At 36.7% G+C, this 13781-nt stretch overlaps 1 protein-coding gene across 1 annotated transcript in view; it reads left to right on the top strand.

Annotated features, from left to right (window-relative positions):
- Positions 1–11429, top strand: part of GHR (growth hormone receptor) — an 86574-nt gene extending 75145 nt beyond the window's left edge. The window contains exons 5-9 of the mRNA XM_009894661.1: positions 810–988; positions 4572–4743; positions 6848–6938; positions 9682–9751; positions 9992–11429. Of these exons, the coding sequence (XP_009892963.1) occupies positions 810–988; positions 4572–4743; positions 6848–6938; positions 9682–9751; positions 9992–10954 (1475 nt within the window). The 3' untranslated portion in view covers positions 10955–11429. The remainder of the gene's footprint in view (positions 1–809; positions 989–4571; positions 4744–6847; positions 6939–9681; positions 9752–9991) is intronic.
- The last annotated feature ends 2352 nt before the right edge of the window (positions 11430–13781 follow it).

The following is a 13781-nucleotide window of genomic DNA, read 5'->3' as shown; positions in this document are numbered from 1 at the left end:
GGTTTCTCTTTCTGAATAGCAATGGTCTCTCAAATGCATGCAGATGGGTTTGCCTTTGCTGTCACTCTGAGCCCTTCTAATGGATGCTACATACCCTTGTTCACAGTGAGCAAAGATGGCGTTAAAATTTTGATTTTCCAAATTTGTGGAACCAAAGAGTTTTTTGTCCCTGAATCAATACTGATCTAGAGTATCAGGATGTTTAGCATTTCTAAACTAGAATTTGTATTTATTGCAATATGAATTGTGACTGTCTGAGACTTTGTAGATGTTATTGCTTGTTCTGAGCAGTGGTGTAGGTACATGCAATAATTTATTCCTGCAAGTGACTAGAATACCCACTGCTTTCTTTTCCTCAGCTGAACAAAATTGGATTAATTTTTCAGATACCATATTTTTTCAATTTACTTCTATATTGATACTAAATGTTTATCTTTCTGTGTTAGTCCAATTATTGTTTTTATTTCTAGTGAGAACGCTAAATTTAAATTTTGATGGAGAATTGTTGATGTGTCAGTGTTTTATAAGCTGCTATTGGAAATGTAGTGTAAAAGGTAATACATTCTTAGTCTTCTTTATTAGTCACTCACGTGAGATTTATGCAGAGCATGTCTACCACCAATGGCAGCATGACTTCTTGTTACCAAACTTGTAGTGACTTTGTCATTGACTCGAAGGTTTAGATTTTAATCAGCAAATATGTGGTTAATATGCTTTTTTAGTCCTGAAATCATTTAACAGTGTGTAGTAAGAATGATGATTTCACATTGAAAACTGGCTGTTTTATTCCAAATACTCTGTTTAAACAGTACTGCCTGATCCTCCTGTCCACCTTAACTGGACTCTGCTAAATATTAGTCAGACTGGGATCCATGGGGATATTCAAGTAAAATGGGATCCGCCACCAACAGCAGATGTTCAGAAGGGATGGATTACTCTGGAGTATGAATTGCAGTACAAAGAAGTTAATGAGACAAAATGGAAGGAGGTATGAAGCAACTATTTATTATACAATAATCACAGTACAGTGCAGGCTTGTTCTATCCCTAACGCTTTTGTAGTACTATGAAAAGCAACAGGTTTGTAATTACTAATTAGATGATATCTTAAGTCTTAAACAATATACCCATTATCTTCTGAAGTTTTCTAGCAAACATTGTACTTTTATCTGTCAAGATAGTTGGCACGCATGATAATAATAACAAACCCTGAAATCCCTGTGTTAGATTAGAAAGTATAGCACTAGTCAGATATATACAAGTTTTTTCAAGGATAAAATGTTTATTTATTATTTTCCTAAACCTCAGCTATTTCAAACAGTGCATGGTATCTTTAGTAACTGGAACAGGAATATTTTGCTTGGAAAATGTCACCACCATGTCACTCCAGATTCTTCAGGGTACCTGTAAAGTTCTAATATTTATAATTATCATTTGAGTAGATTAAAAAAAAGGAAAGAAAAGCTTTGATTTATAATTTAAAATTTGATACAAATAAAAATAATGCAACATAGCTAAGACATACAGATTTCATACCAGACAGCAATGGGAAATTTGTGACTATATGGATAGTCCATGAAAATATAAACTATGTATGCCCCAAATCATTTACGTTTTCTTTTTGAGAATCAGTTAACTTCCCATGCAGTTAGTTTTCCTGTTATGGGGAAATTGTACCCACCTTACCTGATTGCATAGTCCAGTATGTTGTGGCATATTTGCACGTGGACAACTCTTCCTGAATACCAGTTCAATGGAATAAGAACCTCATTTTAAAGCAGAAATGTTCCTATGCTTTCTTATTAATATGAACTGAGTTAACCGACAGAAAGAAAAGCAGATAATACTGTTATGAATTTGTCTTAATCTACAAACGGCAAATTTACCAATTGAAACTGGTTTGCCTGCCTTCATCGGTGGAAGACCTTGGAACCCTCCTCACCTCTGACCCTTCTCAGTGTTAGCATTTCCTGTTTATTATTAGTAAGTCTACAGCCAAACATGGCTGTAATGTCTAAAGTTTTTTCCTAATACTTGTCTGAATTTCTGTCAATACTGGTTTAAGCTATACTTACTGTACAGCCTCTGCATTTTAAGGCCTACAAAATGAGTTAAGTTTAGGCAGTAAATCAATACTCCTTAAGAACCTGAAAATCTGCAGAGTATTTATGGGATTTACAAAAGCGGGTGGCCATACAGATACCTCTTTAAAAATGCATATTTTTTATTTTTTATAAGCCTTTAGGTATCAGTCGTATAAATACCCTAATAAACCTTTGTTCTTGCTCCAGTACCATCAATAATTCCAGCATGCCTTCTTCTCAGGAGAGCAAAGGTTTGAAGATCAGTGTTTCTTCTTTCAGAAAACAGATAAGGAATTGCTGAATACTATACTTGCCCCAAGAAAAATAGTACTATGGATTATGTTGTACTGCAGCTGTATATATTGTATGTTATTGTGCCTTTCAGCTTAAAAGCACAAACATGGCATAATTTCCCGACACACTATCAGAGCACAAAAGAGAAATTTCTGAACAAAATCTCGGTCAGGCCTAAGACAATAACAAAACTCTGAATTGGAGCAACGATTTCTCTCTTTGCATTCTTTGCTACAAATATCTTTTGCAATGAGTATTTAAGCAGTAAAGAGATAAATATTTAGTTATACTGTTATTACTATTTTTTTACACAAAGGATAATCATTGAATGCTTAAATATACCATAGTGTGTTGAACATATGAGATAAATGTCTAGTTATACTGTTATTACTAGTTTTTTACACAAAGAACAATCTTTGAATGCTTAAATATACCATAATTCTTGGTACATATACCTGATGCAAAAAAACTGATACAAAAATTAACTTGTAGTACTTAAATTGTACTAAGTCTCCCCCTTACTGAGACTTGTTTGTAATTTTTTTAGATGTTTTGAGATGAACCTGTTTGGTGTTTCATGTATATCATTCGTTTTTTCAATCCTAATTGAAAATAGGTAACTTATGAATTGGAAGAGGACTAAAACATTAGGTAGTTATAGCAGTAAGTTATAGGGATAAAAGGATCAAAATTATTTTCTGCGAAACTTCCTAAAAAGAGTAAAATGCCTACCTTCATATAGTGGGTGTTCATGAGACAGTGCCAAATGTAATCTGGTTCACAGTGTGAAAAAACATTTGCAATTTCAGGTACACAGCTACAGTAATTTTACCTCATATTTTTCAGGGCTCTAATTTAGCCTGCATACTGCTTTTTCCAAGTGCCACTTGGGGTACTTAAAATTTTGTGTGGTCCAGCATCCGTAAGAATCTCCACTAATTGTCTCAGAAAACAAACAAAGATAAACAAAACAAAAAAAACCCTACTTGTAAAATTTTAGTGTACTATTTCCTTTTGTCTTCATAGCACAAAATAAGTAAACTGGACTAGTATACATCGTATTCCCTTCCCAGCTCTTTCTAACTGGATAGTCTTCATATGTTAAAAACCTTTGTGGTGTAGCGCAATGGTTCTCCACGATCTTGTGCTCGACCACTAGCAGAGAAAAGCAGTCTGTCTGGGATCACTGCCTCCTCCACAATCTGACTGGTTGGTTCTCAGAACACTTGAATCTGGAGCCACCAGGGAACAGAGACCTTCACAGACAGTAGCTACCAACAGAATGTGTCTCAAGGTTAGATTATGCAGCTACAGTGATTGTATTGTTGAAACTTTCTTCAAATCTCCAATGGCTGCTGTTTTCCAGGTATTTTAATTCTTAGCCCACGATGAGTTTTGCCAGTATCATATTTGATTCTGAAGTAAAAGTAGAATATAGCATCTGCCACATTGCTTTCTATTTTGAGCACATTTTCTTTATTTTTATATATTTTTGTTGGGCTGTTGGAGCTAAAATACCTATTCTTAGAAGAGTAATAGAAGAGAGAGATTTCACATATTAGGACCTCTAATTTGACTTCCTACATAGTTTGATATATGGCATGGAAATATCAAGACTGACAATCTGATGCCAGGTCTCACAGAGAGAGATAAAATTATCACATTTTACATATAGTTGAAGATTTTCGGGACTATGCAGTGTTTCCCAAATAAATACATTTGTAAGATGCAATACATCTGTTTAGAAGGCCTTTACATCATTTTTCTTCTTAAAATTAATTCTGTAATAGAGATTGCACTGGTTTTAAGACTCATGTGTTATTTCAACAAGGTTTTTGGCATCGTGAAGTCAGTAATGTTGTGTTATAACAGTAAAAAGGATTTACAACTTTATGAGTGGGAGATCTTCACACCACCTACTTATGCCATGTAATTGAGGGCAGCTTCCTTTCTTCTCTGACTGTATTTACAGAGAGCTTAGTTTCTCCACATTTGGTCCCCTGAATCACAGCAAAGCTTGATGGCTACTAAGTCAAAAGTAAATGGTGTGAATTTTCTCTGAACTCTTCTTGTGGTATCGTTACAGTTCCAAGTAGCAAAAACTCCTTCAAATGTTTATTTCTGAAATCAAAAAGCAGTGTAAAATTGCCAGTACAACTCGAACAAATAAATCACAGTCCTTCTGTCTTTACAGTTAGAACCCAGGCTCTCAACAATGGTTCCACTGTACTCTCTGAAGATAGGAAGAGATTATGAGATAAGAGTCCGATCAAGACAACGTACCTCCGAAAAATTTGGCGAGTTCAGTGAAATCCTTTACGTATCTTTTTCTCAAACAGGCATTGAATTCGTTCATTGTGCTGAAGGTAAATAAGCAAAGTGCAGCAAACTGTGTTTATAACCATGCAGCCTTTTTGTCTTTTTGGTGGTGTTGGGGATTTTTTTCTCCTCGCCGTTGATGTTGTGTGCTTGAATAGATTGATAATTTAAAATCATTTGGTGAGATTGAGAATGTGCAAGTTCCATGTAAAAGTTCAGAAGTAAACTCAGCAAGACTGTTTCACAGCTCATCAGAGACCAAAAATACAGATAGCCTTAACAATTAGAAATAGTAACTGCTGTTGCACATCGTATAGAGCCTAAAATACATTTAAACTTCATACTTCATCATCTAAAATAAGTACTCTGGTAGTAAGGAGAAGAATTGTCACTTCTATTGAAGTGTTATACTGTTGGATAGTTTTATCAGAATGATGTGCTTTACTGATCTGCCCAATACTACCAAGGACAGTGAGTGTTCTTCTGATTCCTGCTTCTGTCTTGTACTTTTATTTTTGCCAAGTGCTAGTAAAGACAGAAGAAGAAACTGCCATTGAGCAGCGCATTTTTTTTACTAAAAGAATGAGTGCCTTTTTCTACAGCATTCTCAGGTCTAAGCTACTAAATTAACTCTTCAAAATATGAGCTCTTCAGCAAATTATTTTAATAAGCAGCTGCACTTCATTTTCCAGGGTATTAGTGAAGGTGTTAAATAAAACCACCCATAACTCTTATCTTTCAAAATCTTGCTAGATTCCCCTTTTTAACTCCTCATATTGCTAGTTTTCATTCCTCATTTATATGAACAGCTAATGGTCTGGATATGTGGCATTATTTTATAAACCCCAGCTGCATTGAGTTGTCAAGGTTTTCATATGAACAAAATGAAAATACTAGGAAAACCTAAGACCATCCTACAAGCACAGTTTTCTTCAATCACTACAACCCAGATTCTGCAAGTTGGTCCGTATCCATACATCTCACATAGCAGCAGTGATCTGATTTGAGAACTTATTCTTGCTTGCTTTATATATCACCTTTAGCATACAGATCTAAAATTTAGATTTTTCTATGTATTACAAATTTAAAGCAGTTTAATTCAAATGCAAGATTCTAACTTTCTGGAGCAGCTGGACATTCAGAGGTCTCACTGACATGACAAGGAGTTACTGGTCCTCCATTAAAATAGGGACCTGTATAACACAGACATATCCAGATAGGACTTTATTCATGCCTAAAAATATGTCCAGTCAAAATCGAAAATAGGAGCACAGGGCTAATTTTTTTTTTTTTTTTCCCCTCCCAAAAGGATATCTATTCATGTTCATGTGTAGAATTCTGAAGCTTTCTGTCCGGTATTCCTTGGCCCAGAAATTGAGTGAGAAGTGAAGTTTGTTTGGAAAACTTAAAATTGGGAGCAAATGAGAAGAATCTAAGACTACAGCCAGAATAAATTTCCCTATACTTTGTATTCTGCACTGTCAGATTAAGTATAATGGAATTGCCTGTATTTAAAAGATACAACATTTCATTTATCAGTATTGTTCTTCATTCCTACCAAATTCCATTTCTCAATGACCTAAATTCTTTGTAGCCACCTGCAAGGTAAATAAAAGGGAGAAATTTTTTTTTCGGTTGGTGTTTCACAACATAATTAATGTTCGGCCTTTAGAAAGAGGAGTAGTATGCTTTTTGACACCACCATGTTTTAGTTTCTGTGAGAAGAATAGTTTGCCTGTGATTTAGTATGCTATTAAGACTGTTCTCACAGCTTGGGCAAACAAGCAGTAACATGGTCTGTGGCATTGTATACCGTCAGGACTACTGGTAGCATGTTCCAAGCATGTAGAATGTTCCCCATGGCTGGTTTTGCTATAGATATTGTCTGTACTAAGAACTTGTTTATACTTAAAAACTCAATCCGTTTTTGCAAGGAGTCTCGGTGAACTCCCAAATGCAGTATGGAAACTATTGAGACCAAAAGGATATTTTTATTTCTGCTTAACAAAGAACTTTCACATTTAAGTAACCAAAAATTCTCCCATCAGTTTTTAGATTTTGGAATCTTCAGGTGGTGGAAGAGAAGGCTGAAATGAAAGATGCAACAGAGGTGCAGATTCCTGCTAATGTGTCTTTGTTCTCTTGTTTCAGAAATTGAGTTTCCATGGTTCTTGGTTGTTATCTTCGGAGCATGTGGGCTGGCCGTAACAGTGATTTTAATCCTGCTGTCTAAACAACCAAGGTAGAGAGGTTTTATTTGTCAGATTTTATGTACTTATAGCTTAAATAATAGGGTGCTTCAGTTGTCTCAAATCTGGGGGACTAGAAACTGTTTTGAGGATTGTTCTCCATTCTCATAAGCTATATGGACACTGGCATGTGTATGTACTGGGCCTTCAGCAGTGGGAATCTGATTATGTCGACAACTACTCTTCCTTTTCGATTGCCGAACATTTTATTCTACAGTATCTACATAGTTAATTTACTTAGGCTTTGAAGGGGATTGTTTTTCTAGTACATTCAAATTTTGTAAATACTATTTTTACCCACATACTGTTCAAAAGTTTCACACAAATGTATGTCTATATATTTGTTTTTGTTCTTAGATTATTTTACTAACCTCTGACTATTTCTTCATCAAGCCAAGGGAAAGAAATTGAGTCATAGGGGAGTATTTGGTCTCTGTGGACAGACTGCAGCTCCTATAAATAACAGGAATAAAATAAAACAAAGCACAGGATTGTGTCATTTGTAAAAAATATAAAATTGTGTCATCTATAAAAATGAAACAATGACACATATATAAAAATGACAGAATGGTCTCAAAAGTTAATTCATCCCCTAATAATGTGTGTTCAGGGACATGTTTTGGCAGAATAATTCAGGTTGGATGTCATACCAGTACTGTCCTAGACTATGGAGCAGCACTGTGGTCAAGACCCAGTGCACACATGCATGTTGTCAGTGGTCTTGTATATACACTTCGAAAATGAACACTGAGGTGTTTTGCGCACACCAGCATAAGGACAAGTCATTGAAATGTAAAAATATGGTGCAGTTGGAGCACTTCTGAAAAAAAAATTTAGGCAAGCAGCACTATGCTTTGGCAGAGCTTAGTTTCAGGAAGCCACTCCCTGCAATAGCATCCTGCTCTCAGAGTTAAGAGCAAAGCTTCTGATACAGTGCATGACAAAAACTTCTGATACAATGCATGACAAAAGCTAGAAGTGTCCAAATGGGGCAAGAACAACTTGCACTTGGGACCAGGAGCTCGCTAAGATCAGCATGCTGAGCAAAAAGTGGCTTGGTCACAGAAGATCCTGAGGGCGGAAGCATGTCTCTAATCACACCTCATTAGTATCTTCCATGCTAATCATGACTGCTGGAGAAGGCTTTTCTCCACAAGGACCCTTCCTCTGGAAAGTTCTACTGGACCTATGGGCCTGCACCTTTTCCTTCAAACCGGTGCACGTGGTGGTAGGAGCGGCAATGTCTTCTGCAGAGGAGCGGGCTGCGTAGATTTCCCATAGTGCAAAATATCCAGTCTTAGTGTCCTCCTCTATCTGAAAAGATACCAATTCATATTTTCCTCTTACAAGATCTGAACCAAGCTCCCTAGGACAGATGCCACAGGGCTAGGCCATACTCTTTTAGAGCTGAGAGATGCAGGCTTGAAGTATGTGAGTCTAAGAAAGGAGGAGAGCATAGTTCTCCCTCCTGAATGATTTCTCCAGGCAGCGAGTGGTAAAATCCTTTGTTTTGTTAGAAACAGTGCCCAGTCCTGTCAGAATAGCTGATTTGTGGATTCAACTGTAACGGCACATCTTAAACTGGTACCCTGAGAGCCCAGCCAATACAAAGCTAACACAGCCCCTCCAGGGATTAGGTGGAAAATTACCGGGTTTCTGGCTCTTATTGATGCTTGCTGGGCAGAACTTTGAGGGTCTGCCAAAAACAAAAACAGCTGGGGAATTTAGGCCTGTCATAGTTAAGGAGAAGGTGCCTAAATTTCTCTCTAGCACTCCTTAAGACTCCTCTCATCCTCTCCAGATCTCACCAAGGTCACTAACAACACAACAAAATTAATATTTGGATTTGGATCTACCATTCCCACATCTTACTTTCTAAAATAAGAAAGTAACCCAGTATAAAGAGAATGCTGAATTTTCCTTTTGGGAACAACAGTTTATCTGTTTGCAAAAGAAGCAGGGAGGTAAAATGGAGGAGATTGCATGACGGGATATTGTTGGATTATTATTAATAGGAAATTATCCTTCTGTTTGGGATTTTTTTTTTGTCCCCTCAAAGAATTAGAAATTCACTGTATGAAGGATTAGAATAATATATATTTCCACAGTGTGTATATGCATAAGGAAGTTACTAATCTGTTCTCTACAAGGGTAAAACCCTGTTGTTATTATGTATTACTTGTTATGTTGATAATTCAGAAAACAGAAGTGTCATAGAGACGGCAAAATACTAGCCTAGATTTTTGCAGTTGTGTTTCTGTTTTATTTATTAGTTCTAAAGTAATTCACTCTTTTCACTAACTCCCTTTCTCTATTCCCCTATTTAAATTTTTTGCACTTATGCAAGACTAGTGTGTCCCTGAAAAAAAAAAATTTGGAAAGTCACTCTGCACATGACTTGTTTCATGTTCCTCTGAGATTATATATAAAGGGAAACTATTGACAGAGCTCTAGGAATTCACTCTCTTTCTATAGACCATTAAATTATCAAAGACCGGACTCCAAAATGGATTCACACATAAATGCGATTTCAACAAGAAAGGCTGCAGAAAACTTTTTTATTTTTTGCAATGAGAGAAAACAATCATTCTTTTCCTTAGGACTATTTGCAATTGAATCTTCAAACATTTCAATTTTGAAGTGATTAAGTATAAATGCAATTTAAGGCTCTTCTTTCTAACTTCTTCAAAAAGGACCACCGTCAATTAAAGGACATCTTTTTTTTTTCCCCCTCAGGTTAAAAATGTTGATTTTCCCTCCTGTGCCAGTTCCAAAGATTAAAGGGATTGACCCAGATCTCTTGAAGGTAATGTTGTGCTCTAAAATCTACAGTGGGAATCATTGTGGTAGTAGCAGGTGACAATTGCTGTCCCACGCAAAAAAATTGGGAAAGAATTATGCCACAGAATTAGTTTTCATAAATTAATTAAAAAACCCCTTTCAATCATTACATCAGCTACAGTTACCTTTCCTTAAGTTAACATCATAATAAGCACAAGTATTTTTATTCTTTCCTTTATAACATTCATTTTTTCTTGCTTTATAGAAAGGAAAGCTAGATGAAGTGAACTCCATCTTAGCCAGCCATGACAACTACAAAACACAGCTATACAATGATGACTTGTGGGTTGAGTTTATCGAGTTGGACATAGAAGACCCTGATGAAAAGAACAGAGTCTCAGATACTGACAGGCTCCTGAGCGAAGATCATCTGAAATCACACAGTTGCTTGGGAGCAAAGGATGATGATTCTGGACGGGCCAGTTGTTGTGAACCAGATATTCCAGAGACAGACTTCAGTGCAAGCGACACATGTGATGCCATCTCAGATATTGATCAGTTCAAAAAGGTAACTGAAAAAGAGGAGGATCTCTTGTGCCTTGATAGAAAAGATAACGATGAGTCAATTCCCAGCCTTGCCGACATAGACACCCAACAGCCGCGTATGAGTACTCAGTCCGAAAATAGCCAGCCACGGCCACCTTTTGCAGGCAGCATTGACTCAGCTAGTCCATCAGTCCATGCCCAGCTAAGTAACCAGAATTCATTGACAAATACTGACTTTTATGCGCAAGTGAGTGATATTACTCCAGCGGGCAGTGTTGTACTTTCACCAGGGCAGAAATCCAAGGTGGGGAGAGCACAGTGTGAAGGCTGCACAGAACAAAACTTCACCATGGACAACGCCTACTTCTGTGAGGCAGATGTGAAAAAATGTATTGCTGTGACTTCCCATGAAGAGGATGAGCCGCATGTTCAGGAGCAAAGCTGTAACGAGGACGCTTACTTCACCACAGAGAGCCTTACCACTACTGGTGTCAATCTTGGAGCTTCAACAGCAGAAACCCCAAGTTCAGAGTTGCCTGTCCCAGACTATACGTCTATTCATATCGTTCACTCTCCACAAGGCCTTGTGCTCAACGCAACAGCACTGCCTGTGCCAGAAAAGGAATTCAACATGTCGTGTGGCTATGTGAGCACAGACCAGCTGAACAAAATCATGCCGTAGCTCTTCTTTGACTAGGTGTGTGCAGTATTTCACAGCAGAGAGTCAGCCCGGGCTTGTATGCTGAAACCAAAATGAAGTCTAAAAGTTTCTCGTGGTTCTTATAATTTTAGCTGAAATGTTGCAACATAGAATATTCATCAAAATATTCCTATTGTGTTCTGTAAATATTATCTATAAATTTGTCTTGAGACTGTTTTACTAGCAGTGACTGTCTTGTTCTTGTGGATGTTGATTTTTGTGATACTAAACATTGAAATTACTATGTTTAATGTACAGTAAATCATGCATTTTGATAAAGCTAAAAATCAGGTGGTTTAAAGTCTAAGAATTTAGTAAGAACCATGCTGTTGGCAGAGATCTTTATATCAGTAATTTGGAACTGAACATATAGGTGAAAAAACAAAAGTAGCTTGAATGAATAACACATCTATTTTGATTTATATAAATTAATAAAATATATTTTAATATTTTAGTCATAAAAACATAAACCTTTTCTATTACACTACACACTGTAGTTCAATTATTATGACCCATCTAAGGAATATAATTGCTGCAATCTTAAAAAGGAGTTCTCTGTTTTATAAAAGTTTTGTTTGCAGCAAAAGAAAGAAATAGATTTTTACAGAGCCATTTTATACCTCCAAAGAAACCTGTAGAGAAATTTTGAAATATTATAGAAACTTAAAGTAACTGATTCTATTACTTTCTTATGGTACCTAATATAGACATATACATTCAATTTAAAGTTTTGTAGAAAACTTTAAAATATACAAAATATTTGGGCAATTTATTCTGTTCTTCATCAGATTCTGGTTAATGCTAATAATATACTTTTTTATAAGCAAAATTTTGTTGACCACAGTGTTAAACAGTGTGCAACTATACTTTCACTGAAAATTTTTGAGAACACATGAATAAGCTCTGGTGACTTAGCAGCATAATCTCTTCACATTTGACCAACTTCTGAAGCCCTCCTACAGCCAAAGGTATCACTACGTTTACGAGTTTGCACCACATAAAGTCTTGATTAAAAAAATAAAATAGGGACTTCAGGAGTTAGCCAGCAGTTCATTTTTAGAGATATAACAGAATTAAAAGACTTCAGTGGAACATGGGAATTGAATACAATATTGTTCAAAAGTGTTTTTCATTTTTGCAGCCTAACAACATCTCCTCTGACCACGTTAGGCAGACTTTCAGAAGGAAAGGAGAGGAAACTGAAACTCAGTGGGAAAGCTCTCTTTGTTCTTAGGTACATTAAGAACTTGACGGAGCTCTGCAATGAACTATTATTGCTTCAGAAGTTACCTTCCTAGGCCCTGGTTTCATCACAGCAGGGTTCCTCTTAGAGAGCAAACAGGGACGTTCATTTCTTTGACCTGACCTGAACAGTGGTGTATGAAGTACAGCGAATGCAGGGCGAATGGAGGTCTTGCTCATGATGTCTCCCACTGAACTCACTGATGCTCTCTTTGTGGCCAAGGGCTACAGGACTGGGCCCAACTATTGGGTGGGATTTTTAAGTTTAGCATGTACTTTATGGTAAATGTGTATTAGATATTCTGCTAATTTGCTGCTATATTTTTCTAACAGCTACATTATTTAGTTTCATATAAAATTTCATAGATGATAGACACTAATGCAAGCAATGCCTACGTGTGTGTTTGAAAGAAGTTTCTTACTCTGTTTCTATTGCCAAAAATAGTTAAATACCTCAATCAAACTCAGAATGTCATTTTGGTACTTTACTGGTCACACAAGCCATTATACGCTGGTCAGAAGATGTGTCTTTCAGTTTCTATTTAACTTTCCTTATGTCGGTGTTTTGTTTGTTTTTCTCGAAGTTTAATAAATGTATTGTCTTTGATCTGTCCTGACACAATGTGTTTTATTGCAGATAATTAATTTTTTATGGAAAACCGAGATTTTATGAGGAGAAATCAAGTATTTCTCATTGAATAAAGTAGAATGCAGCTTTGCTTAGAATAGAAGCAGTGCCTAATGAGATCAGTGTTTTCCCTGATTGATATCTGTGTAGTTAAAAATAGAAGCATGGACCTAAATTTATAGATGGAGATAGGACGTGCTGTACCCAGAACTGGCCAAGACATGTGTTGCTAATTTAGCAGACCCGTTTACCTTTGGCTGGAACAGCCTGTGGTTGCAAACAAATAAGCTGCACTAGTTCAAAATTTACACCTACGGTTGAATCCACAAATCAGATATTCTGACAAACCTTGGTAGTTACTTGTAGTGATAGTTAAAACCGAGCAGGATATGAACTCTGAAATGTCAGAAGTCTCAGATAGTCTCTATGGAAAAAGCCGTATCTTGAATGTCTCCCAGTGTGTACTTGGTAATGTACTCCTGCGTCTCTTCTCTCTCTAGAGGAAGGGAGGGAGCTGTTGGGGGAATCTGACTAGATAAGGGTAAGCCCTTTCCTTCCCAGAGAATCAGGGTGGGATTCAGTTCCACTACACTGAGGTCCAGTGCTATTTAAGGTATGTAATCAAACTTCCAGGTGCTCGTCCAGAACAGCAGAGGTCTCTTATCTAAAAGGCTGAATGATGGTAGATGCCCATGTTTTGGCAGTTGAATTGATCCCAGCAGAAGAAAACAGCTCCAGGAATGTAAACATCTTTATATCAGGTAGATCTAAGTGACCATTACAGTTAATAGCCTAAAAGAGCTACTTAGCTCACTAGATATATGTGTCTGCTTTAGGTGAGCTGATTAGGGCTCTCCACTCTTCAGACTAGAATGGGAGCATGGGCATCTTGTTCATATTCAGATACCAAATATATTTGTTAAATAAGGCTCTTGTTGA

The sequence above is a fragment of the Charadrius vociferus genome, unplaced genomic scaffold (assembly GCF_000708025.1).
Source record: "Charadrius vociferus isolate BGI_N301 unplaced genomic scaffold, ASM70802v2 scaffold450, whole genome shotgun sequence".
In the NCBI taxonomy this organism is placed as follows: Eukaryota; Metazoa; Chordata; class Aves; order Charadriiformes; family Charadriidae; genus Charadrius; species Charadrius vociferus.
This window is presented reverse-complemented; position numbering and strand designations above follow the sequence as displayed.